The sequence below is a fragment of the Salvelinus fontinalis genome, chromosome 3 (assembly GCF_029448725.1).
Source record: "Salvelinus fontinalis isolate EN_2023a chromosome 3, ASM2944872v1, whole genome shotgun sequence".
Classification (NCBI taxonomy): Eukaryota; Metazoa; Chordata; class Actinopteri; order Salmoniformes; family Salmonidae; genus Salvelinus; species Salvelinus fontinalis.
The window spans coordinates 11,813,722-11,838,983 of NC_074667.1; the positions used below are offsets into that span (position 1 = coordinate 11,813,722).

The window sequence follows — 25,262 nt, forward strand, 5'->3', positions numbered from 1 at the left end:
GGCACAGCCAGAAGAGGACTGGCCACCCCTCATAGCCTGGTTCCTCTCTAGGTTTCTTCCTAGGTTCTGGCCTTTCTAGGTAGTTTTTCCTAGCCACCATGCTTCTACACCTGCATTGCTTGCTGTTTGGGGGTTTAGGCTGGGTTTCTGTACAGCACTTTGAGATATCAGCTGATGTAAGAAGGGCTATATAAATAAATTTGATTTGATTTGATTTAATTACTGTTTTAAGAATGTTGACCAAATGTTCAAAGAATATTGACCTTTGACCTCTTCTCACTACCTTACTTCTTCGTCCTGTTACAATGTATTAAATTCAATGCATTGGAACAGAAATGCAACCTATAGTATCGACACCAAATCCTCCACTACACCACGCAATTAAAATCCCCATTGGGTATTGTTGTAACACACAAGTGGACCTTCTTGCGCAATCTTCCACCCATTTTCGGAGAGAGGTGTGTGTGTGGGCGTTCGTGCATGTGTGTGGGTTTGAGGGGGGTGCAGTAGAGATGAACTCCGTAGAGATGAACTCCCGCAGATGTTTGAGCTCATTCAAGTCAGAGAGAGAGAGAGAGAGTGGGTGGTGCCTACACATGCCGAGACCTCAGTCAGCCGAGTCACACAACAAAGACAGAAGAGGAAGAAAAGAGGAAGAAGGAAAAACAGATTTTTTCCCCCCTTCCTTCTCTCGCTCTCTCTCTATTGGTGCTGTCGACATCAGACTAGGGAAGGAGGGAGGGAAGGGAGAAGAGGGCAGCGAGTGCAGATTGCATCATAAGAGGGCTCGTCTCTTTCATTCGGAGGTTGCCGGCCCCCAGCCATGTAAACAGGAAACAAGAAAAGGGCTGATGATGAATCTGGGAGGGAGGGAGGGAGGGAGGGAGGGAGGGAGGGAGGGAGGGGAAAAAAGGCGAGTGCCTTTCATCATCTCAGAACTTGGAAGAGGGGGATAGAGGGAAGGGAGGAGAAGGGAGGAGAAGGGAGGAGGGAGAGACAAAGTAGGTGCGGTTCAGAATGTTTCCAATACCTCCCGTTCCCGAACATGCCCAGAAAACATCGCCTCAGGGCCCCCTTATGAAGTATCCCTGTCCTCCGTAACATGCAACAAAGACTTCAAAGCCTCCGAACATGATATCTACTTTACGAGCTCTGTTTATTTTTAACACGATACTTCTGTATTTTATTGCCAAACACGGCATACATATAATGCATCGGAAAGGAGTTTCACCCACCACACAAGTCCTGTGCTTTTTCTGCAACACCTCAAGGCTATGAGATTTGAGATATGAGATAGTAATGAATGTGTTTTGATTTCAATTTTCCTCAATAGGGGTTTGGTTACATGAGGAAGTAAAGTGCGGTTAACATAGCAACAAGCCCATAGCTTTGCCTTTCCCCTCCTCAAGGCTGTCTGTAGCGCTCGCATGGGTCTGGAGGATGAAAAGCCAGATGGGTTGCATGGCAAGACAGCACAAATAGATTTACGACCGGGCTAGTTTACATATAGGACGTGGACACCAACACGGCTGGCCAATGCATTTGATGGCGCTCTAGAGACTACAGGGGTTGCTTAAATAACATCAACATTTGTAGGAAAATAATCATTTAGGGGCAACTTGTTTTTCCACCTCAGCTTCAGTTGTGAGAGTCTAGTGAAATCGGATATTGTGGAGGTGAACTGTTGTTAAGGAGGAAGTGAAATGCTGTTGGAAACGTCTGAATTCCAGAGTGCACTTTTCAGCCTGGAGCAACAGTGCCCCCTGGGGCTGGTGTACGGTACTACAGTCTGACCTACAAGAGCCTCAAATGAGGTTTATAAGCAGAAATAATGAATGATACGATGTTGCACCTGAAGAGGGGTATACTTTCGGAACAATGACATGTTTATATAAATGTTTGCATGTGTATCTGTGTGTGAGCATGCATGCAGAATTGGAAGTGGATTTGTGTGTGTGTGTGTGCGTGTGCGTGTGTGTGTGTCAGCCAAGGTCGTATTCATTAGGACACACAATGCAAAAAGAATTAACACGGAAAACGAAAATGAGCACTTCTCATTGGTCAAATCCAGAAAGTCCCTCCCTGTTTCAGTCAGTTTTCTTCTGTTTGGCTCAGGTCTGCTATCAGATATTCTCCTCAAATGACAAGATTGGAATCCTACGAAGGGCACAGCTGTGCAGTTTAGCACGCATAGGTATTCTCCACGCATATCATGAATGTATGGTGTCCCTACTAAGACAGCCTCAGACTGACTCATGTCCTGTTCAGATTGAGACTGTTCTTATATGGCACTGCATTCGTGCAAAGAAAATATGAGTGAAGGATGTTGGTTAATGCGATTTTATGTAATTATTAACCCATAATGCCTTGTACTCCTGTATTTAACTCTTTTATTGTCCATGTTTTGTTTTTATTGTGTTGCTGTGTTTTTGCCCCTTGGCTGTTATTTTAAATTAGCACTGGTTCTCGGTTGACTGGCCTGTTTAAGGAATGAAAATTGCATAGATGAACCCTAAAAAATGTGACATACTGTATATGTAACATTTCATAACATTTTATTAGGAGGGGGAAAAATCTGCTTAATTTTCATGGTTTCTAGAGGTTAAAGTATAAATATTTTACCAGGTAAGATGCTAATTATGTAATATATTGACCAGCCTTGGACTAATCCTTCACTGCCACCGACACACACTGTCGAAGTGCAGGTCGTCACGGTTACCATGATTTCAGGAGTACCTTGCATAAGATCTGGCTAATTGCACTATTTGCATTTGAGGCACGACATTATCAGTCGAAGACCTCCTTAAAAGAACACGAGGACCATCTACGTGAGGTGTATCTTAATTTACAGTGCCTTCAGAAAGTATTCATACCCCTTGAATTATTCCACATTTTGTTGTATTACAGCCTGAATTCTAAATGTATTACATTTGTTTTTGCTCTCACCCATCTACACACAATACCCCATAATGACAAATTGAAAACATGTTTTTAGAAGTTTTTTTGCTGATTTATTGAGAACGAAATAAAGAAAAATCTAATTTACATAAGTATTCACACGCCTGAGTCAATACATGTTAGAATCACCTTTGGCAGTGTTAAGTAAGTGAGTCTTTCTGGGTAAGTCTCTAAGCGCTTAGCACACCTGGATTGTACAAGCAGATTTAAGTCAAAACTGCAATTTGGCCACTCAGTGTAGATTTGGCCTTGTGTTTTAGGTTATTGTCCTGCTGAAAGGTGAGTTAATCTCCCAGTGTCTGGTGGAATGCAGACTGAACCAGGTTTTCCTCTAGTATTTTGCCTGTGCTTAGCTCCATTACGTTTATTTTTTAACCTGAAAAACTCCCCAGTCTTTAACGATTACAAGCATACCCATAACATGTTGCAGTCACCACTACGCTTGAAAATATGGAGAGTGGTACTCATTAATGTATTGGATTGGATTTGCCCAAAACATAACACTTTGTATTCAGGCCATTTTTTGTAGTATTACTTTAATGCCTTGTTGCAAACAGGATGCATGTTTTTGAACACATATATATATTTCTTTTAAAAAATGAATTATTTAACCAGGTAGGCTAGTTGAGAACAAGTTCTCATTTGCAACTGCGACCTGGCCAAGATAAAGCAAAGCAGTTCGACACATACAACAACAGAGTTACACATGGAATAAACAAACATACAATCAATAATACAGTAGAAAAATATACAGCATGTGCAAATGAGGTAGGATAAGAGAGGTAAGGCAATAAATAGGCTATGATGGCGAAGTAATTACAATATAGCAATTAAACACTGGGATGGTAGAATGTGCAGAAGATGAATTTGCAAGTAGAGATACTCGGGTGCAAAGGAGCAAGATAAAAAAAAAAATACAGTATAGGGATGAGGTAGATTGGATGGGCTATTAACAGTTGAGCTATGTACAGGTGCAGTGATCTGTGAGCTGCTCTGACAGCTGGTGCTTAAAGTTACTGAGGGAGGTAAGAGTCTCCAGCTTTAGTGATATTTGCAGTTCGTTCCAGTCATTGGCAGCAGAGAACTGGAAGGAGAGGCGGCCAAAGGAAGAATTGGCTTTGGGGGTGACCAGTAAGATATACCTGCTGGAGCGCGTGCTAGGGGTGGGTGCTGCTATGGTGACCAGTGAGCTGAGATAAGGCAGGGCTTTACCTAGCAGAGACTTGTAGATGACCTGAGGCCAGTGGGTTTGGCGACGAGTATGAAGCGAGGGCCAGCCAACGAGAGAGCGTACAGGTCGCAGTGGTGGGTAGTATATGGGGCTTTGGTGACAAAACGGATGGCACTGTGATAGACTGCATCCAATTTGTTGAGTAGGATGTTGGAGGCTATTTTGTAAATGACATTGCCGAAGTCGAGGATCGGTAGGATGGTCAGTTTTACGAGGGTATGTTTGGCAGCATGAGTGAAGGATGCTTTGTTGCGAAATAGGAAGCCGATTCTATATTTAATTTTGTATTGGAGATGTTTAATGTGAGTCTGGAAGGAGAGTTTACAGTCTAACCAGACACCTAGGTATTTGTAGTTGTCCACATATTCTAAGTCAGAACCGTCCAGAGTAGTGATGCTGGACGGGCGGGCAGGTGCGAGCAGTGATCGGTTGAAGAGCATGCATTTAGTTTTACTTGCATTTAAGAGCAGTTGGAGGCAACGGAAGGAGAGTTGTATGGCATTGAAACTCGTCTGGAGGGTTGTTGACACAGTGTCCAAAGAAGGGCCAGAGGTATACAGAAAAGTGTCGTCTGCGTTGAGGTGTATCAAAGAATCACCAGCAGCAAGAGCGACATCATTGATGTATACGGAGAAGAGAGTCGGCCCGAGAATTGAACCCTGTGGCGCCCCCATAGAGACTGCCAGAGGTCCGGACAACAGGCCCTCCGATTTGACACACTGAACTCTATCAGAGAAGTAGTTGGTGAACCAGGCGAGGCAATCATTTGAGAAACCAAAGCTGTTGAGTCTGCCAATAAGAATGTTGTGATTGACAGAGTCGAAAGCCTTAGCCAGGTTGATGAATACGACTGCACAGTAATGTCTCTTATCGATGGCGGTTATGATATTGTTTAGGACCTTGAGCGTGGCTGAGGTGCACCCATGACCAGCTCTGAAACCAGATTGCATAGATTATTCCATACAGGCTTCCTTCTTTTCACTCTGTCAATTAGGTTAGCATTCTGGAGTAACTCAAATATTGTTGAGCCATCATTCAGTTTTCTCCTATTACAGCCATTAAACTCTGTAACTGTTTTAAAGTCAGTGTTGGCCTCATGGTGAAATCCCTGAGCGGTTTCCTTCGTCTCTGGCAACTGAGGCAACTCATGCCTGTGTCTTTGTAGTGACTGGGTATATTGATACACCATCTCAAGTGTAATTAATAACTTCACCATGCTCAAAGGAATATTCAATGTCTGCTTTTTTTTACCCATCTACCAATAGGTGCCCTTCTTTGTAAGGCATTGGAAAACCTCCCTGGTCTTTCTGGTTGAATCTGTTTGAAATTCACTGCTCAAATGAGGGACCTTACAGATTGTATGTGTGGGGTACAGAGATCATTAAAAGTGAGTCCATGCAACTTATTATGTGACTTGTTAAGCAGATTTTTACTCCTGAACGTATTTAGGCTTGCCATGACAAATGGGTTGAATATTTATTGACCCAAGACATTTCAGATTTTAATACATTTGTAAACATTTAGAAAAACATAATTCTATTTTGACATTATGGGATATTTTATGTAGGCCAGTGACAAAAGAAATCTCTATTTAATCCATTTTAAATTCAGGCTGTAACACAACAACATGTGGAAAAAGTCAAGCGGTGTGAATACTTTCTGAAGGCACTGTACTTCCCTCTCCTCTGACACAAACATTGATATACTGTGTTTTAACACTCATGCGCAGGTACACACACACCTCACTTTAACATAGTGTTTACAACCCAGGGGACACACCTGTCACTTCTTTGGTTACAGTACAAATCTCTTATCTTTCTTATGTTGATCTTTCGGGATCCACAATTTTTCCATTTTTTATTTAACCTTTATTTAACTAGGCAAGTGAGTTAAGAACAAATTCTTATTTACAATGACGGCCTAGGAACAGTGGGTTAACTGCCTTGTTTAAGAACAAATTCTTATTTACAATGACGGCCTAGGAACAGTGGGTTAACTGCCTTGTTTAAGAACAAATTCTTATTTACAATGACGGCCTAGGAACAGTGGGTTAACTGCCTTGTTTAAGAACAAATTCTTATTTACAATGACGGCCTAGGAACAGTGGGTTAACTGCCTTGTTTAAGAACAAATTCTTATTTACAATGACGGCCTAGGAACAGTGGGTTAACTGCCTTGTTTAAGAACAAATTCTTATTTACAATGACGGCCTAGGAACAGTGGGTTAACTGCCTTGTTCGGGGGCAGAACAACAGATTTTTACATTGTCAGCTCAGGGATTCAATCTAGCAACCTTTCGGATACTGGTCCAACGCTCTAACCACTAGGCCAACGCTCTAACCACTAGGCCAACGCTCTAACCACTAGGCCAACGCTCTAACCACTGGGCCAACGCTCTAACCACTGGGCCAACGCTCTAACCACTGGGCCAACGCTCTAACCACTGGGCCAACGCTCTAACCACTAGGCTACCTGCCGCCCAAGAAATAATAGGAAACAACTGTACAAAACCTCAAGGGATAATCTGTTTACAGTGAGCGGCAGTGTAATGTGTTTGTGTGTGTGTTGAGATGGGCAGAATTTCTGTTATGTGTATTTGAAATATGTATTTGAATGACTTCTGAGTGTGTGACTTGTATTTTCAAAAATACAAAAATACTTTTCTATAACATTTTTATTTATTTATAGCGGTTCACGTTTTGTGGCCCCCTTTCACCCTGCATTGGAATCAGAAGTCTGATGGCACTATGGTGTGATAAGAGTGTCTGCTAAATTAACTAAATATAAATGTACACTGATTGTACGAAACAACTTTGCCCTCAGAACAGCCTCAATTTGTCGGAGCATGGACTCTATAAGGTGTTGATATTGTTCCACAGGGATGCTGGCCCATGTTGACTCCAATGCTTCCCATAGTTGTGTCAAGTTGGCTGGATGTCCTTTGGGTGGTGGACCATTCTTGATACACATGGGAAACTGTTGAGTGTTAAAAACCCAGCAGTGTTGCAGTTCTTGACACAAACTGGTGTGTCTGCGACCAACTACCATACGCCGTTCAAAGGCACTTACATATTTTGTCTTGTCCATTCACCCTTAGAATGGCACACATACACAATCCATGTCTCAATTGTCTCAAGGCTTAAAAATCCTTTAACCCGTCTCGTCCCCTTCATCTACACTGATTGAAGTGGATTAAACAAATGACATCAGTAAGGGATCATAGCCTTCACCTGTATTCACCTGGTCAGTCTATATCATGAAAAGAGCAGGTGTCCATAATGTTTTGTACACTCTGCTCTGCCCCCGAAACAAGGCCAATAATAACACCCAGTGTGCATTGCAGTTCATTTTGGTATGTTTATTTTGATTCATTGATCTGGTATTTTGTCATTTTTGCCCATCCCTGTGTGTGTGTGTGTGTGTGATGCCTCGCTTTACCTTATTGCTATTCACCAAACATTTAGCCATCCGTCGATGAACCATTTATGGACATATAATGTCTTGTTTAACCTGAGCTCTCATTAAATTTTCATGTGTTCCTTTTACGGCTCTCTGGGAATATATGGGCTGTGTCCCAAAACGGCACCCACACAAAAGTAATTGTGCACTATATAGGGAATAGGGTGTGGTTTGGGACGCAGGGACAGTTATGAAATATTTATCATGCTCTGAGAAAGATTCACACACAAAAATAGAACAAAACATTTTAGATCTCCCTCTCTCACTGCCCTTGTCACTTTCCCTTGCTACATTGCTCTCGCTCCCTTTTCTCTCCCTCATTCACTATATCTACTTTCCTTTCTCTCTTGCTCTCTCCTCCCATCTCCCAATCTCTCCCCTCTCTCTCATTCTCTCCCTCCTTCACCTCTGATGGGGCCAATAGCATTCCGGGAGAAGTGATGTCACAGCTAGCCGTCTTTAAAAGAGAGAGAGGTTGAAAAATGTATCACTCCAGAACTCAACTCCAAGTAAGCTTCCGGGCCTTCAGGGTCCTCATCCTTTTTTTTTTTTAAATGGCCGCCCACACACTGGGGCTCATTAGGGGTCAAGGGTCAGGTGGTCAGGTTGAGATCACATGGCAGTGTCTGTGGTTGATATGGAAGTCACATATGGATAGAGAGTTTAGTAAAGAATAGCCAAACTGATGCATTTGTATGCAGTGTCTGATGTTTTGGATATAAGAGATAGGTATTGTTTAGAGTAGCTGGATATCTCCAATGAGTTTGGAGAAGAAGACACAAGACAAACTGATACATTACTGTGGTATGTTGTGTTTGTTTACTCAGATAATAAGACATGTTACAAGTATGGAGGCAAAATGCAATATTCAGGATTATCGACTCTACAGTATGTAGCTATATGGGACAGACAATGCTTATAGCACAATATACTGTATAGTTTCCGTCCCAAATGGCACCCTATTCTCTTTATAGTGCACTACTATTGACCAGAGGTGGTCTAGAGTTGTGCACTATACAGGGGATAGGGTGCCATTTGGGGGACACACATAGCCCAACTGACCTGACCTGTATGATGTCATGGTGCAGTAGTAATTCATCGCTTCCTGGCCAGACGGCAGATTTGCTTGGTTATGTTGTCATCCTTCTGATCGATCATACTTGGGACTGAAAATCAGAGCCAGCAAGGAGTCTAGACTCCAGACTGACATCACATGAAGTAATAATGTATGACTTGAATGAAGCAGAGTCTAGGGTTTCATCTCAAATGGCACCCATTTCCCGATAGAGTGCAATACTTTTGACTAGGGCTCTGGCCAAAAGTAGTTCACTGTGTAAGGAATAGGGTACCATTTGGGATGCATCCTAGCAGTCTACTCAGTAGACTGTTTGTACTAAAATGGATGTCTACATAGCTTGCCTTTGGCAGGAGCTACAACATAACATTATAGAGAGACACTTATGATGAATGCACTCACTTTAGGACACCCCCGTGCACACATTTATGTATAGACCCACACTCTCACGTACACACAGTGTATAAATGTCAACAACTACAGGTTGGGAATTCCACTGTGTACCACTGAGAATGCCAACCTGCACTTGTTGACATTCAAGTAGAGCAAATCCTCTGAAAAAAAAAATGAGGCGCTTCCATAAAAAATTCTCAAACAAAAAAGAAACCATTCCACTGTGTTCAGTTCAAATGTTCACTGTTAGAAAAAGCAGAACATTAATAGTCCTAAAGAGTTCATTTTGCGTCATTTCATGTGAATTAGTCTCGGCAAACAAATGTATTAACTAATATATATTTTTCTGGGGTTTGGACAGGCAATTTACACTTTTAGAAAAAAAGGGTAATAAATATTAACCTGACATTGATTTTGGAACTTTTATTTGGTGTTTTAGTAGTAATGCTCATACTTCATCATTGCCATATAGCCCTGCAGTCACTGAGTCAGTCTACATTAGGCCCCTTTCCCCACTTTGACTATAACAACCACGAAAACTCAATTACGATGATGCATGGTCTATTTGGTCTTTGGCTTGATTACATTCATGAAGTGAAGTCAAGGCATTTCATGTTCCTGCCAAAACGTGGTCCCTTAAGATCCTACCTTGATGACACGTCAGGTTTTCCTGAAGCCAGATTATGATCGTGACAGTGTAGTAATTATTGAAGTACTTTGAGACCTTGTGAAACACTTTTTCATGAATGTCATTACGGCTAATTAAACTAGTATATTGATTAGCTTCGATTTTATTGTGTTTGTGGTTTATTACAAAGTGTTAGGTGCACTATACATGAGTGATGCTTATTTTTTTAATTATAAAATGACATTGGGCAAATACAAAGAAATGTTCCTGGAGTCCTCTCCCCCATGACCACAAATAACTGAAAAAACTGAATAGATTCCACTAGAGTATTCAGTATATGGATCTGGATATAACCATATTTCCTACACCTACTGTTTCAAGGCTATTTAGATCAGTGGTCAGACAGAAAAGGAGACAAGGAAAATATTGACTGTTTCGCTACCCCCTATAATCTACAGATGTAGGATCTTAATATGAGCCAGTTTGCTACAGCAGGAAGATAATCCTGCAGCAACAGAAAATGTGAATTATAATGTGGATTATAATTCACAGACATTTTTTGTAGGGGTCGATGAATTGTTTATTTTTCAACAAATCAAGTCTGAAATTTTAAAGTGGAAATCACAAACTAATACACTACAAGTTTGCATTTCCTGCTGTGCAGGAACATTCTGAGCAACAGAAGAGTGATCAAATGAAGATCCTACATCTGTAAGTAATATGACACATCACAAATAGAGTTTGCACAGCAACAGCCTAAAGAGGTAGAGGCAAAGCCCTGATCAAAGTTAGCATGACTTTTCCCGACCTTGAGAAGAAACCCTTTTCTCTCCTCCAGATGCTGCTTTGCCCACTTTCTCCCCACACAGCAGGCTCCCTTTGGCCTGCTGAAGGGTTGCTATTACTGCTATGGCAGCTTGCTAATGTCTGTCTGTCTGTCTGTCTGTCTGTCTGTCTGTCTGTCTGTCTGTCTGTCTGTCTGTCTGTCTGTCTGTCTGTCTGTCTGTCTGTCTGTCTGTCTGTCTGTCTGTCTGTCTGTCTGTCTGTCTGTCTGTCTGTCTGTCTGTCTGTCTGTCTGTCTGTCTGTCTGTCTGTCTGTCTGTCTGTCTGTCTGTCTGTCTGTCTGTCTGTCTGTCTGTCTGTCTGTCTGTCTGTCTGTCTGTCTGTCTGTCTGTCTGTCTGTCTGTCTGTCTGTCTGTCTGTCTGTCTGTCTGTCTGTCTGTCTGTCTGTCTGTCTGTCTGTCTGTCTGTCTGTCTGTCTGTCTGTGTGTGTGTGTGTGTGTGTGTGTGTGTGTGTGTGTGTGTGAAGACCTCCTGGGCTACCTAGCATTTAGGACAATTAAACACACACACACCAGCAGGATGCCTGTCACCTCTCACAGTTCTCTCGATGACCTGTCTACTGTGCTAGGTCATAACCAAACAGCCGTCTAAAGAGTCTGAAGGACATGGGGTAACTGATCCCAATATCCTGAAATCCTACCATGTTTCTAGAAAACGAGAATTTTGTACTGACATATAGCCCTCTAACAACTCAATGATGAGGACAGACAGTAGGACAGTCAGACTGGGTGCGTGTACGTGCATATGGGCACTCGTGCAGGTGGCAATGTATATAATAATCCTTTGATTTTGCTCTTAGCGAAGCACACTGCTTTTTATATGATGACCAATATAACCAGGAACCCTTACGTTAAAACATTTGCCAAAACAAATGGTCTGGCAACTCCGACAAATGAGACTTTGTAAAGTTAGTTTGGAACATTAAAGCTTCAGTTGAACAACAGGCCCCATTAACTTTCAGTATTGGCGCTCCAAGAGGTCTGTGGCTGCTTGCTTGCTGATTGCGGTGGCACATTAAGCCGGGATCTTTATGCCATTAAACAAATAGGTCTGAATGTCTCCCTCGCCCCCTCTTTTAAAGCGGAAAAGGATATACTCGCTTCCCCAGTCACCGATAAAAAGGCAGGAATTGGAAAAAGGGGGTTTGTGATGAACAGTGTGTGCGTGAGTGTTTTCTTTGTCCCCTAATGAACCAATGTAATTTGGTAATGTACAAAAGCACCACTTGAATCAAAAATGACAATTATAATATAGTGTGGTCCTGATTGCAGAGAATCAAGTGGTCCTCTCACTTTCTCTCTCCATGGCCCCCTCCTGCTCTCCCTCTCTACATCTGTCCACCAGGGCTCTCTCTTTCTCTCTCTCAAACATCCATCCACCAGGGTTCTCTCTCTCTCAAATATCTTACCCCGCTTCCTCTCTCTTCGCCTCCTTCTCAACATGCAGTGGAGGAGAAGGTCAGAGGGAAAGAACCTTGGATCCTCTCCTGCAACGCATTTTGAGAGGAAGGCCAGGAGAGAGGACATGAGGAAAGACAATCGTACTGTCTGTCTCTCCAACTACTGTACATTTTGAATGCTCCTCTTTGAGTTCTTTCAGATTATATTCCACAGAGCTTTGTCTTTATTTTTTTAACCACCGTTAACACTTGGTAGCATCCATGGCTAAATGTCACAACGAGATGTTTTAATGTTGCAAAGAAAAGCCATTCAATACAGTCATGGGCATGACTAAGGAAAATGAAAACATCCTGCTCCCCAGTCAGAATGAGATGGTCGATATCGTTGGGACGTAATTGGTTAGTCGCATTACGGTTAATGGACCATAAAACTTTATGCTGCCTATCCAATGTCCTGGACTTCGACAATGCAGCACTGGGAGGAGTGTTCTCCACAAAGTCTTCAAAGATGAAAGAAATAATGTAATGTAGTCTGATTCACGTGTGAAAGCCAACATGGCTGTACATTTAGAAAAATAAGATAACATTCTTTACACGTTTGGGACTAAATATCAGGTGCGCTGCAGTGCTGAATGATATTGGACTTCTTTAACCGTCACAACAGCTCTATGGATCTTGGGCTCCCCCTTGTGGTCAGAGTTATAGTCACTTAAAATTCTCCATGCAGAAGCACATCTGTTTCTGTATTGTAGGGCAGCCCTTGAAGTGACTCTTTTCATCAACTGTATGCAAGCATTTCCTCTGTGTTGTCATAGGAATTCAGCATTCTCTGTGTTGACGTCTCCGACACCCATTGTCCAGAGGTTACATCATGTAGGTCTGATATCGGATTGGAGGTTAACTTTACAGTAATACTATTGGTCAACAACTCCGATTTTGAATCCAAACAACTCAGATGCTTAGAAAAGGGTCTTAGATTCATTGTTCTTTCTCTTTTTTGTTCCTGATCTGCTGTGGTGAGATATTCTTTCTTTCTCTGGACACCCAATGGACTTTTGGGGCATGGTTTTTCAGGCTGATTTCTCGCTCTCTCTCTTTCTGACCATGCTTAGGATAATGCCTTGTAATACTTTGTAACTTAAGCTTTATGCCTTGTACGTGAATCCATTCACATACAATGCTTGAAATCAATATTCACTAATATCCAGAAAGTAATACCTGAAATAAGCAGCTGTGGGAAAAAATACCGTTATTCTACAAGGAAAATGAACTTGTTCATGTCACTATGATCGCTCGAAGACCATTTTGGAAATGTGTTTCAAGTGATAGGCCTATACTCTGGGATCAAATGGATGTATTATTTAACCCCCCAAAAATGCAATTCAATACTCTTAGAGCTGCAGGAGTGACTTAGAAATAGGGGCTAGGGGTTGATTTGGAATTCAGAAAGTGATTCACATTTCTCTGGGCTATCCCAGTTCCCTGCCTTGTCAAGGAACATGTCCAGTCCCAAGTTGCAACAATTAGGCTGAGATTACACCGGCAGCCCAACTGATCTTTTTCCACAAATTGGTCTTTTGACCAATCATTTCAGCTCTTTTGCCAATAGGACAAAATATCAGAATTTGGATGCCTAAGTAAATGCAGCCTTAAGCACTGCATACAGACTTGTGCTTAGTCTGGAATTCTTCATTTTATTCCACATGATAGAAAGTAGATTGACAATTTGAATATTCTATGCATTCTACACATCTCAATAGGACCTCAGTGCATCATATTAACCACACATTGATTTGGAACTTTGGTGTTTCAGTTGTATTGCTCATACTTCTTTGCCATATGGCCCTATTGTCACTGAGTCAGTCTACATTGGGCCCCTTTCCTTTATTTGTAGCCCTAAGACTAAAACAACCACAAAAACCAAATTAGGATGAATGGTCTACTTGTTCTTTGGCTTGATTACATCCAGGAAGTCAAGGCATTTCATGTTCCTGACAAGTGGTCCTTAAGCTCAATAGGACCTCATTGAGTCAGTGAAGGTCCTACAGGATCCACGCCACAATGAACATTAACAGTCTTCCTGTTTGAAATACATCAGTCCAGTCAAATATGCTAGGTTAAGATACACTACCAAAATTGTTTTCTAGAAGTTGGAATGGTTCTCTTACCAGTATGTTTTGCAGCCTATTGACTCAAGAACTTCAGCCTTAAAGACCCAAAATCAAACCAGATTTAAGACTGTTTAACAATGCCACTTTCAGGAGGATTGTTCCTAGCTGGGAAGTTCCCCTTTGAATGCAGTCCTTACACGTCAATCTTCAGACCTTGGTTCAAATACTGTGTGTTGTCTAGCCTGCCTGGAGTGGCAGGTAGAATAGCCCCAAAACCAAAACCCTTTATTGGTTCATTAAGCCAAGCAAGTTTGGTCAAGCACAGATTTCAAATACTTAGGTCTGATCCCATATGGCAAAAAGGGACCCATATTGGATTGAATATGAATAGCTTTGCGTTAACACTGGCAACCTAATTCTGATCATTCTCGTCTTTTGACCAATCAGATATGCACAAGTACTTTGAGGTAGTATAGGAGTCGATTTGCGCAACCTGTCAACAGGTCCTTCCTTTATAACTGATGTCTCAGAGTTCCTATTGAAGGCAAAGTCCAAGTCTACACTTAGAAAAAATAAATTAGCATTTGAGTGACAAGAATTTTTTGTTGTTGCGGAAATCGCTGCGCAACGTCGTGTTTACTGAAATGCTAAATGTGCCCAATCTCAGTTTGTGACCAAATAGAGAATAATTAAATGTACCATCTAACCCGCTGTGAAATCACTTTAAGAACCAAATATTTAACTTCAGCTGTTTGAAGCTGGCTTACAAACCAAAAAGTTGGAAAAAAAACTCAGGAATAGCGCACAGAACAGATCTACCGCTTAGACATGCTTTGAACGAGTGACAAACCTACAACTATTTCTTTGCGAATTTGATTGGTCACCCAAAGTCACATATGTCCGCTTAAATTAATCCGGCCAAAGACATGTAATTCAGAGCATGATCCTCAATAAAGGTTGAAACATTTATTACCTTAAAAACAATACAAAAACATCAAGTAATATTAAATATCCTTATATATAAATTGCATTTCAAATCTATAGACGAAGTTCAGTTATTGGGCCTGCCAAAAGCTGAGGCCTCACATTATCCAATCCTGTAATTTAGATCTTCTCAAACATTTCCAGCAATTTGCACCAACTCTTAATGGATTTCAACGCAATTCCCAAACATTTCTTGAGAAGCATATGTCATGTAGAGAAATCCATCGTCATCTTTGTGGTCCTTGTAGACTTGCGCCATGGTAAGAGACATGCTGGCCAGGCCACTATTATTGATGAGCAGGTAGAACGCTTGACTCTGCATCAGCGACATTCGATTTCTGAAACGATAACGTGCAGCAATTATTGACAAGTAATCAAATGTAGAAATTCTCATGCAGAAACGCAAGTCATTGAGTCATTTAAGAAAAGTGACAGTCGCGCGGCACTCGTGTCTGATTCAGATCAGGTGATTACCAAGTTTGAAATTACGCACGAGCTCAACCAAAAATTTAACACATGATGATTTAGGTCAATTTCAGTCATGATAATCCACGCTTAACAAGTTAAACATTCACAGCAAAACACATCAAGAGACAAACCTTATTATGGTGACAAACTGAGTCATGGAAAGTTCTTGGGGGACCAAGAATTTCGTTTTATCAAGAGGCGGCAAGTACTTCTCCCGTTGATACCTTTCAATTATAACCTGTGTGTGGTTGGAAAGGTCACTTTTAGAAGGTGCAAATTCAATGGAATTTCAGGGTAGAATAATGTTTTAGAAATAAGCGAACTTACAGGAATTTTAGTTGGAAACTTCGTTCGGATCCCCGCGACCTCCTGTTTTCTCGTGGCTGTTTGGGATGGAAAACGTGGTTGAGATTATAAAGCAAATCATAGCCTACCACATGCAAATTATTACATCAAATTAATCACCAAAGCTTTTTCTCTGCTTGAAGGACTTGGGGTGCTGTGGTTTCTCAAATGGCGGCATCATGTGGGCAAGTGACTCCTCTCTTCAATTCCTGCTGTCTGATCTAGGCTATAAGATTTGACCAAGTTGATCAGCCAACTGAAATTAAATAGTGTGGTTGCAGTGACGTATCACATGATTACCATGGGGCTGTGTCAGCACGCATCATATGGCTAATGAATTGACCGTGCATTAATGACTCGGAAGTGTGTAAAACCAATCCAAATGCTTAAGATCTAATAAAATACCTGAATGTAATGTTTCATTTAATATATATTTGAAAATAACAATACATTTTGAATTAGTAAACATTATATATAGGTAATTTGGTAATTCAAATATCTTACACACAAATCATACATAGAGGCCTTATAATATTCTCACACTAAAGTACGCCCTATCATGTGTTGGCAATATTTAGTTTAATGTATTTTCTTGGATTTCAGGCCATTAAATTTAGTCAGGGGGTCGTGGATGATAGGCGTGTGAGTGTGCTATGTAAACAACTGGATGAATGGCTCTATGGAATGCATAGATAAATTAATGGAATTTGCTATAATATATGAAATATGGCTACCACAGATACACTTCTGTAGCATACATTATGACATTTCCAGTTTCAGATACAAACAACTAAAGAAAAAGACAGTAAAAGAGAACAGGCGCATTTTAGTGTGAAAAATGCAGCTCTTTCTTCTTTGAACTTCAAATTCCATCATGCGTAGGATACGGCAGTTGTCAACACCACGCGCATTTATGTCCGATTGGCTTATTCCAATGTGAATCGTTGAAATCGACCAATGGGTAAAGAAAACTCTGGATGTGGGTGGGAGCTCAGTGTGAACGTCACCAATTGACAGCTGGCTGCTCAGACATGAGTGTGCCTGCCCAGTAGAGAGAGCTGTAGGTAGCTATTTCCTTTCATATCACAGGGGCGGCTAAAGGAAAACCCATTCGTCTGAGCACGGTCGTGCCAGTTTGCGCGAACCGAATCCACACACCTGGCCTGGGCATGGACGAACAGGCAGGGCCCGGCGTATTCTTTAACAACAACAACAACTCGGGTTTGCCTGGCGCTGGCAAAGGACCGCATCAGCCTGGCGACGGCGACGGAGAGGCGGCCAGGGCTCATTACAACATTCCGGGGATATTGCACTTTCTGCAACACGAATGGGCCCGCTTCGAGGTGGATAGAGCGCAATGGGAGGTGGAGCGAGCCGAATTGCAGGTAAACCACGTCAAAATGTCCCGCTTATTTTTGGTGGGGGTTTACTGTGTTGAGTCCGCTCTAGGAAGATTGACATTTGTGTCAGGAAGCCTACTCGCGCGCTACGGTCTATTGTGGCGTGAACTGCTCGAGCTACGTAGCTACTAGAGTAGTCTTGGTCGGATGACATTAGTCACTATAGCACAGGGTTTCCCAAACTCGGCCCTGGCCCCCCCCCTGTGTGCACGTTTTGGTTTCTACCACACCACAACACAGCTTATTCAAATAACCAACACATCAAGCTTTGGTTAAATTGAATCAGTTGTGTAGTGCTAGGGCAAAACACAACGGGGGACCTTATAGCAGAGCACTGCCTGTATTGTACTGTACACAACTTTTAATTTCCAAGTGTAGCCTACTGTGCACAAGTGTATTGAACAAGTAACTCATTAGGCCTACACACACTTCATGTTATTGAAAGCTGAGTTCACCTGTGAAGTGCAATGGCATGTCCAGTTTAAGTCGGTTGAACAATTAACAGTTATTCTTATGAACAGCACAGTGACATACGTTTTTGTGCCTTATGACTCATCTTAAATCTATCAGAGGTAAGGCTATTAGCATATTGTGTAGGCCTTGAGTGAGTTGTAGCTCCCAAATATAAATTTGGGAGTAGATTGAAACAAATTCATTAGGCCCAAATCTATGGATTTCACAAGACCGGGAATACAGATACCTTAAAAACAAAGTAGGGGTGTCAGTATCTGGTGTGTCCACCATTTGCCTCATGCAGTGCGAAAGATCTCCTTGCTTAGAGTTGATCAGGCTGTTGATTGTGGCCAGTGGAATGTTGTCCCACTCCTCGTCAGTGGTTGTACGAAGTTTATGAAAATTGGTGGGAACTGGAACACGCTGTTGTACATGTTGATCCAGAGAATCCCAAACATTCTCAAAATGGGTGACATGGTGAGTATCCAGGCTATGGAAGAACTGGGACATTTTCAGATTCAAGGAATTGTATACAGATCCTTGCGAAATGGGGCCGTGCATTATCATGCTATAACACAAGGTGATGGCGGTGGATGAATGGCACAATAATGGGCCTCGTCACACCATTGATAAAATGCAATTGTGTTTGTTGTCTGTAGCTTATGCCTGCCAATACCATAACCTCACCCCACTCTGTTGTGAGACCTGTCGGACGTACTGCCAAATTCTCTTAAACGACATTGGAAGAGAAATGAATGTTCAATTCTCTGGCAACAGCTCTGGTGGACATTCCTGCAGCCACCATGCCAATTGCATACTCCCTCAACTTGAGACATCTGTGGCATTGTGTTGTGACAAAACTGCACATTTTAGACTGGCCTTTCGTTGTCCCCAGCACAAGGTGCACCTTTTTAATGATCATGCTGTTTAATCAGCTTCTTGATATGCCGCACTTGTTATCTTGGCAAAGGAGAAATGCTCACTAACAGGGATGTAGTGAGCAACATTTTAGAGAAATAAGCTTTTAGTGCATATGGAACATTTCTGGGATCTTGTTTTTCAGCTCATGAAATAAGGGACCAACACTTCACATGTTGCGTTTTTATATTTTTGTTCAGTGTACATGAGTACCTCCGAACATTGCTAACAAAGGACAGTGCCAAGTGCTAGCCTAGGCAACCGATAGTGCATGGGTGCTACGTTAGATCTGCACAATCATCAAGGCTTGATGTGCATTCCCGTTAATACAATCGTGTCCCCGTAGACCGGATTGTACATGAAGCATCCTCTATTCAGGCCGCAAAGACATAATTTTCCTACTTAACTAGCTTTAATGGTGGGGATAAATGTGGTAGATATGCATACTTTCTTTATGAAACACAATTTTCCACCAACCTTTTTGGAGTTTCGGAAAATTTAGGATGTACACTGTTTTCAGCCAAGGGTGTGCAACATCCAGAATTGTCTGAAAATGGTGGCGTAAAATTGTTTCATAAAGAAAGTATGCTTATTTCCCCCCCAAAATTCTGTCTTCTCGCCATTAAAGCTAGACGATAGAGCATGGGCGCTAGATCTGTACAATGGGCTGCCTAGGCTAGCTAAAATAGGCATATTGTTTTTCATTTTTAAAGGGCAATGCTTGATCAGATTTGAAATGAATGATGTGTAACTGGACGTGGCATTTGTGCATAATCTACTTTGAAAATGTCCTGCCTCAATCAAAGCAGACTTTCATTTCTTATTATGCCTGGACGAAGGAGAGCGACTAGGCCTAGATGTCGAAGGTACCCTCCTGATTCCGGAGTAGGTTTTGTTTAAGTTTTCCTCCCCATTTACTTCTAGTGCTTATCAGTAGTAGAGGGAGCTCATTGGCAAGTGACAAATGAGTGTCAGAACCGCTCCACTGGCAATGAGCAGAAACCAATTTCATATCTTAATGCAATTGTTCTGCTGCCGTGCTACTATATATTGTAGTAGCGACCCTGCATTCCGTTAAAGTCTTAGCTGAGCAAATGCAAAAATGTAATTGACCGGATATACAGTGCCTTCAGAAAGTATTTACACCCCTTGACCTTTCCCACATGTTATTGTTGTTACAGCCTGAATTTAAAATGGAATAAATTGAGATTGTGTGCCACTGATCTACACACAAAACCCCACAATGTCAAAGTAAAATTTTGTTTTGAAAATAATTAATAAAAAATTCAAAGCTGAAATGTCTTGAGTCAATAAGTATTATGGCAAGCCTAAATACGTTCAGGACAAAACATTTGCTTAACAAGTACCATAATAAGTTGCATGGACTCACTCTTTGTGCAATAATGTACTGAACAAAATGTAAACGCAACATGCAGCAATTTCAAAGATTTTGCTGAGTTACAGTTAAATATAAGGAAATCAGTCATTTGAAATAAATAAATGATTGACTGGTCAGGGGCGCAGCATAGGCCCACCCACTGGGGAGCCAGGCCTAGCCAATCAGAATTTGTTTTCCCCCACAAAAGGGCTTTATTACAGACAGACTCCTCAGCACCAAATGCTCACCAACAGGAATGTAAACAAATTTGTGGACATTTGAGAGAAATAAGCTTTTAGTTTGTATGGAACCTTTCTGTGATCTTGTTTTTCTGCTCATGAAACATGGGACCAGCACTTTTACATGTTTTTGTTCAGTGTAGTTCTTAACAATTTTTGAATGATTATTCAATCTCTGGTTTTACCCCACACTTGCAATTCTATGTAAGGTCCCTCAATTGAGTACTGAATTTCAAGCACAGATTCAACCACAAAGACCAGGGAGCTTTTCCAATACCTCACAAAGAACACCTTTTGGTAGATGGGTAAAAAAAAAAGCAGACACTAAATATCTCTTTCAGCAAGGGGAAGATATTAATTACACTTTGGATGGTGTATCAATACACCCAGTCACTACAAAGATACAGGTGTACTTCCTAACTCCGTTGCTGGAGAGGAAGGAAACCGCGTAGGGATTTCACCATGAGGCCAATAGTGACTTTAAAACAGTTACAGAGCTTAATGGTTGTGATAGGTGAAAACTGAGAATGGATCAACAACATTGTAGTTACTGCACAATTCTAACCTAAATGACAAAGTAAAAGAAGTCAGTGCAGAATAAAAAATATTCCACAACATGTGTCCTGTTTGCAATAAAGCACAAAAGTAATACTGTAAGACATTAACTTTATGTTTGGGGCAAACACAACACATCACTGCGTACCACTCGTCATATTTTCAAGCATGGTGTTGGCTGCATCATGTTATGGGTATGCTCATCATCTGAAGGACTATGTTTATTTTTATCCTAAAAAAAAAAACAATCGAGCTAAGCACAAAATCCTAGAGGCAAACCTGTTTTTGTCTGCTTTCCAACAGACAACGAAAGAGACATTTACCTTTCAGCAGGACAATAACCTAAAACACAATGCCAAATATACACTGAATGTTCCCGAGTGGCCTAGATACAGTTTTGACTTAAATCAGCTTGAAAATCTATGGCAAGACTTGATCAACAACCAATAATCAGCAACCAACTTGACAGAGCAAGAGTTAAAAAATAATAATGGGAAAATATTGTAAAATCCAGGTGTGCAAAGCTCTTAGAATACTTAAATAAAATACTAATAAATCTTGACTGTTCATTAATCTTTTTAAATGTTCTTTCACATTGACATTACAGTATTTTGTGCAGACTGTTAAAAACAAAAAACAATGAAATTAGTCCCAATTTGTAACACAGCTAAATGTGGGAAAAGTCAAGGGGTGTGACTGTAGGGTTTCACTCTGCAACAAAAGCTTTTCCCTTCTGGAATCTACTGGAGAAAGATGTAATTGAGCAGATGGAGATGTTTCTGAACCTTCGTTAAGGCCCTACTCAACAAGCTGACCTGGAAGTGCCTGTGTTAAAACAACATGTTGGTGGGGAATGCCCACCACAGAGCGCTCAACATTGACGGCAAGGAGCTTTAAAAATGTTTTTTAACGTTAGTTAGTCACTAGTATGTGGTCACCCCACTCCCCGTTTCCATGTCCTTGTGCAGGAGTGTTGTGACACACCAACCTGGTCTCAGAGCATTTTGTATTATTCTGTAAGTAATCCGAGACACTATATTTAGTATGATATGTTACGTTTTGTATGGTTTTGTATTAATTTGTGGATGTCCAGCACCTTTTGTATGAAACACTACATGACCAAAAGAGCATTAGTGAGGTCGAGCACTGATGTTAGGCGATTAGGCCTGACTTGCAGTCGCCGTTCCAATTCATCCAAAAGGAGTTCGATGGGATTGAGGTCAGGGCTCTGTGCAGGGCAGTCAAGTTCTTCTAGACCGATCTCGACAACCCATTTCTGTATGGACCTCACTTTGGGCATGCGGGCATTGTCATACTGAAACAGGAAAATGCCTTCCCCAAACTGTTGCCACAAAGTTGGAAGCACAGAATCGTCTAGAATGTCATTGCATGCTGTAGCACTAAGATTTCCCTTCACTGGAACTGAGGCCTAGCCTGAACCATGAAAAACAGCCCCAGACCATTATTCCTCATCCGCCAAACTTTACAGTCGACACTATGCATTGGGGCAGGTAGCATTCTCCTGATGTCCACCAAACCTAGATTCATCCGTCGGACTGCCAGATGGTGAAGCGTGATTCATCACTCCAGATAACGTTTACACTGCTCCAGAGTCCAATGGCGGCGAGCTTCACACCACTCCAGCCAACACTTGGCATTGTGCATGGTATTCTCAGGTTTGTGTGTGGCTGCTCGGCCATGGAAACAAAAAGTTTTTGTGCTGGCGTTGCTTCCAGAGCCAGTTTGGAACTCTGTAGTGAGTGTTGCAACCGAAAACAGACAATTCTTACGCTCTTCAGCAATCGGCGGTCCCGTTCTGTGAGCTTGTGTGGCCTACCACTTCGCGGCTGAGCCATTGTTGTTCCTAGATGTTTCCACTTCACAATAGCAACACTTACATGGGCAGCTCTAGCAGGGCAGAAATATGACAGACTTACTTGTTGGAAAGGTGCCATCCTATGACAGTGCCATGTTGAAAGCCACTGAACTCTTCAGTAAGGCCATTCTACTGCCAATGTTTGTCTATGGAGATTGCATGGCTGTGTGTTTGATTTTATACACCTGTCAGCAATGGGTGTAGCTGAAATAGCCAAAGCCGCTAATTTGAAGGGGTGTCCACATGCACTATATATACACAAAAGTATCTCTGGGCTGGGTCCTATTCGAAATGGCTGCCTTTGTGACCATTGCTGTCGGAGTTGGACGATAACATTCGACGATCACTGACGGGCACTGGCCTAGCATTTTGACCCCGAAGTACTGCTGTTGCACAACACTGGGAATCCATGACATCACATTGAGTGTGTTAAAGAATCACTATGAGCCTCTCTCTGCCTCTGCTCCTCCTTTGCCCCAGAGGATGTCTGGCATCATCACCACTTTTCCTTCTCTCCTTCCCCGCACTATAAATACGTTGCAGAGTAGGCGAAGACGGGAGTGGGTGCAGAAAGAAACAACCAATGGGAGAAAGAACCGACCAATGCTCAACAGCCCCTGTTGGGAGATCTCAGTTTTTTTTCTTGCTTTTTTCTTCTGCATAACCCACACTTAATGTAAGTGCTGAGTCTCTGAGGAAACAGTACATGGGCCTGTTCAGCCTATTTCTTTGCCTTGGCTTGCACTAGGGAGCCATCCCCCCCATCTGAGCTGCCTGTCAGTGTTTGGTATTCAACTCCCTCAGACATTTGAATAATAGTCATTTTTTTCCCTTGTTCAGAGACATTTGTCGTCGAGAGGGCGGCACAGAGGCGGCCCGCGTCTTTGGGATCTTTCGGATCTCACGGCTTGTCGGCTTCCGCGTGTTCTCCAACAACCCATAACAACCAGTATGAGTTTTGGTTTCAAGTGACTCATGCCACAGAGCTGACACGGCGGATGTCGTGGCTCCCTGCCCCGTCGTTAAAACGGAGCCCGGTGTTTTTCACAGGAGCAAGCTCCAGGCTGAATCTCAGGTAGCTACTACCCAGTGCTGGTGAGGTGTGGGAGGGCGCCATGCAGTCAGGCATTTCAAACACACAAGTTCTCGAAATGCTGTCTCCCCAGCATTTTTTTGTGTACATATTCCGCCACACTGACTAGTATACTTATCGATGTGTTATGCATACTCAAGATACTATTACTTCCTGGCCTTTTCTGGGTCATCACATTTAGTCATTTCCCCACAAGTGTTTATTCCAATGACTCCCTTCGACCGCCCTGGTACAGTATGTCCATTCGAGAATGTGGGAGTGTGAGAAAGTCCTCTCTGAAAGAGAGAGGGTGCGTCTCCAATGGCACTCCGTCCCCTATTTAGTGCACTACTTTTGACCAGATAGCTATGGCACCCTATTCCTTGTAAAGGGAATAGGGTGCCATTTGGAAGGTAGCCAGAGAGCGTTCTCTCAGGCAGTTGGGTTTACAGTAGCCCGGCACCTCCCGTCTATGAGTAACAATGTCTGGTATTCTAACGAGAGGCCCACCTGCTAGCCCTATGAACACCATCACTGTGTTTTACAGGTGTTTATACCGGAAGGAACTGTCTGGCACAGTGGACAACACTGCAGTATTCATACTTAGTTTTTCTGTGTTATTTCTTTGCATTTTATTCCACAATGCATTGGCCTTTAGATGATTTAGAGATTGCACTTCATGAGTTGTTTCACAACATGAATAACTTTTTACTTCAGTATCACTTCATTTTTGTCTTTGGACATTCAGTTATATATACCGTACACAACACAGTGCCAAAGCCAATGCTGGACCTACATCAGTGCGTGGATACTCAATAAGATAGAGATGTTTATTCAGTAAACAAACACCGGTAAGAGGTCACGGGCCAATAGTTAGAAAAGGCGACATCAAACCAACAACTCGGAAATCTCAATTATAACTCTGCATAATGTAAATGTTTTACTAAATAACACCTTTTTATACTTTAATGATTTGCATACCACCATGCTTTCCGTGTGTGGGCCATCATATCATGACACTTAAATTATGCAAAGTTATGTAAATTGGGATAGGCTATGGGGGGTAATAAGGCTGCAGGCTACTATTTAAAGTATCACTGCTTTGGCGTGTAATTCCAATGCCCTTTATCTTTAAGTATTCTTTTTCAGACTATTTTCATCTCACTAATTAAATGATATCGTCAAGAGACCGATGTGCAATAGCCTTTGCTGTGTGTAGACAGTATGCCGAGGATTATGCGTAACTGACTGCATGTCAAGGCAAAATCTGGACCTTGCTGTCATTGCAGGGCATACGTCAAATTCCAGATCGCTGTTTTTATGGCTTCCCATCATTATCCCATGTAATGAGGTAGTTAATGATAAGACCAGACTATTATCGTTCTGCTGTCTGAGGTGTGTTTTATATGCTCAGACTTTGCACATTTGCACATCCACCATGTTGTGATGACATGACACAAATCGGTATACTCGCCAA

General features: G+C 41.9%; 2 protein-coding genes across 4 annotated transcripts in view; one reads left to right on the forward strand and one right to left on the reverse strand.

Annotated features, from left to right (window-relative positions):
- Nucleotides 1-15,217: 15,217 nt before the first annotated feature.
- Nucleotides 15,218-16,174, reverse strand: map1lc3c (microtubule-associated protein 1 light chain 3 gamma). Its single transcript, XM_055906186.1, has 4 exons — nt 16,015-16,174; nt 15,877-15,932; nt 15,681-15,787; nt 15,218-15,419 (listed from the first exon to the last, which is right to left on the reverse strand). Exons 1-4 carry the CDS (start codon nt 16,073-16,075, stop codon nt 15,242-15,244), a joined length of 402 nt encoding a protein of 133 aa, XP_055762161.1. The 5' UTR covers nt 16,076-16,174; the 3' UTR covers nt 15,218-15,241.
- Nucleotides 16,175-16,910: 736 nt separating this feature from the next.
- Nucleotides 16,911-25,262, forward strand: part of LOC129838898 (striatin-like) — an 80,318-nt gene continuing 71,966 nt past the window's right edge. Inside the window, exon 1 of one of the 3 annotated variants that reach the window (XM_055906175.1) lies at nt 16,911-17,279. In XM_055906175.1, coding sequence (XP_055762150.1) covers nt 17,064-17,279 — 216 coding nt within the window. In that variant the 5' untranslated portion in view covers nt 16,911-17,063. The remainder of the gene's footprint in view (nt 17,280-25,262) is intronic. The other 2 variants (XM_055906159.1, XM_055906169.1) reach the window with 2 other exon arrangements.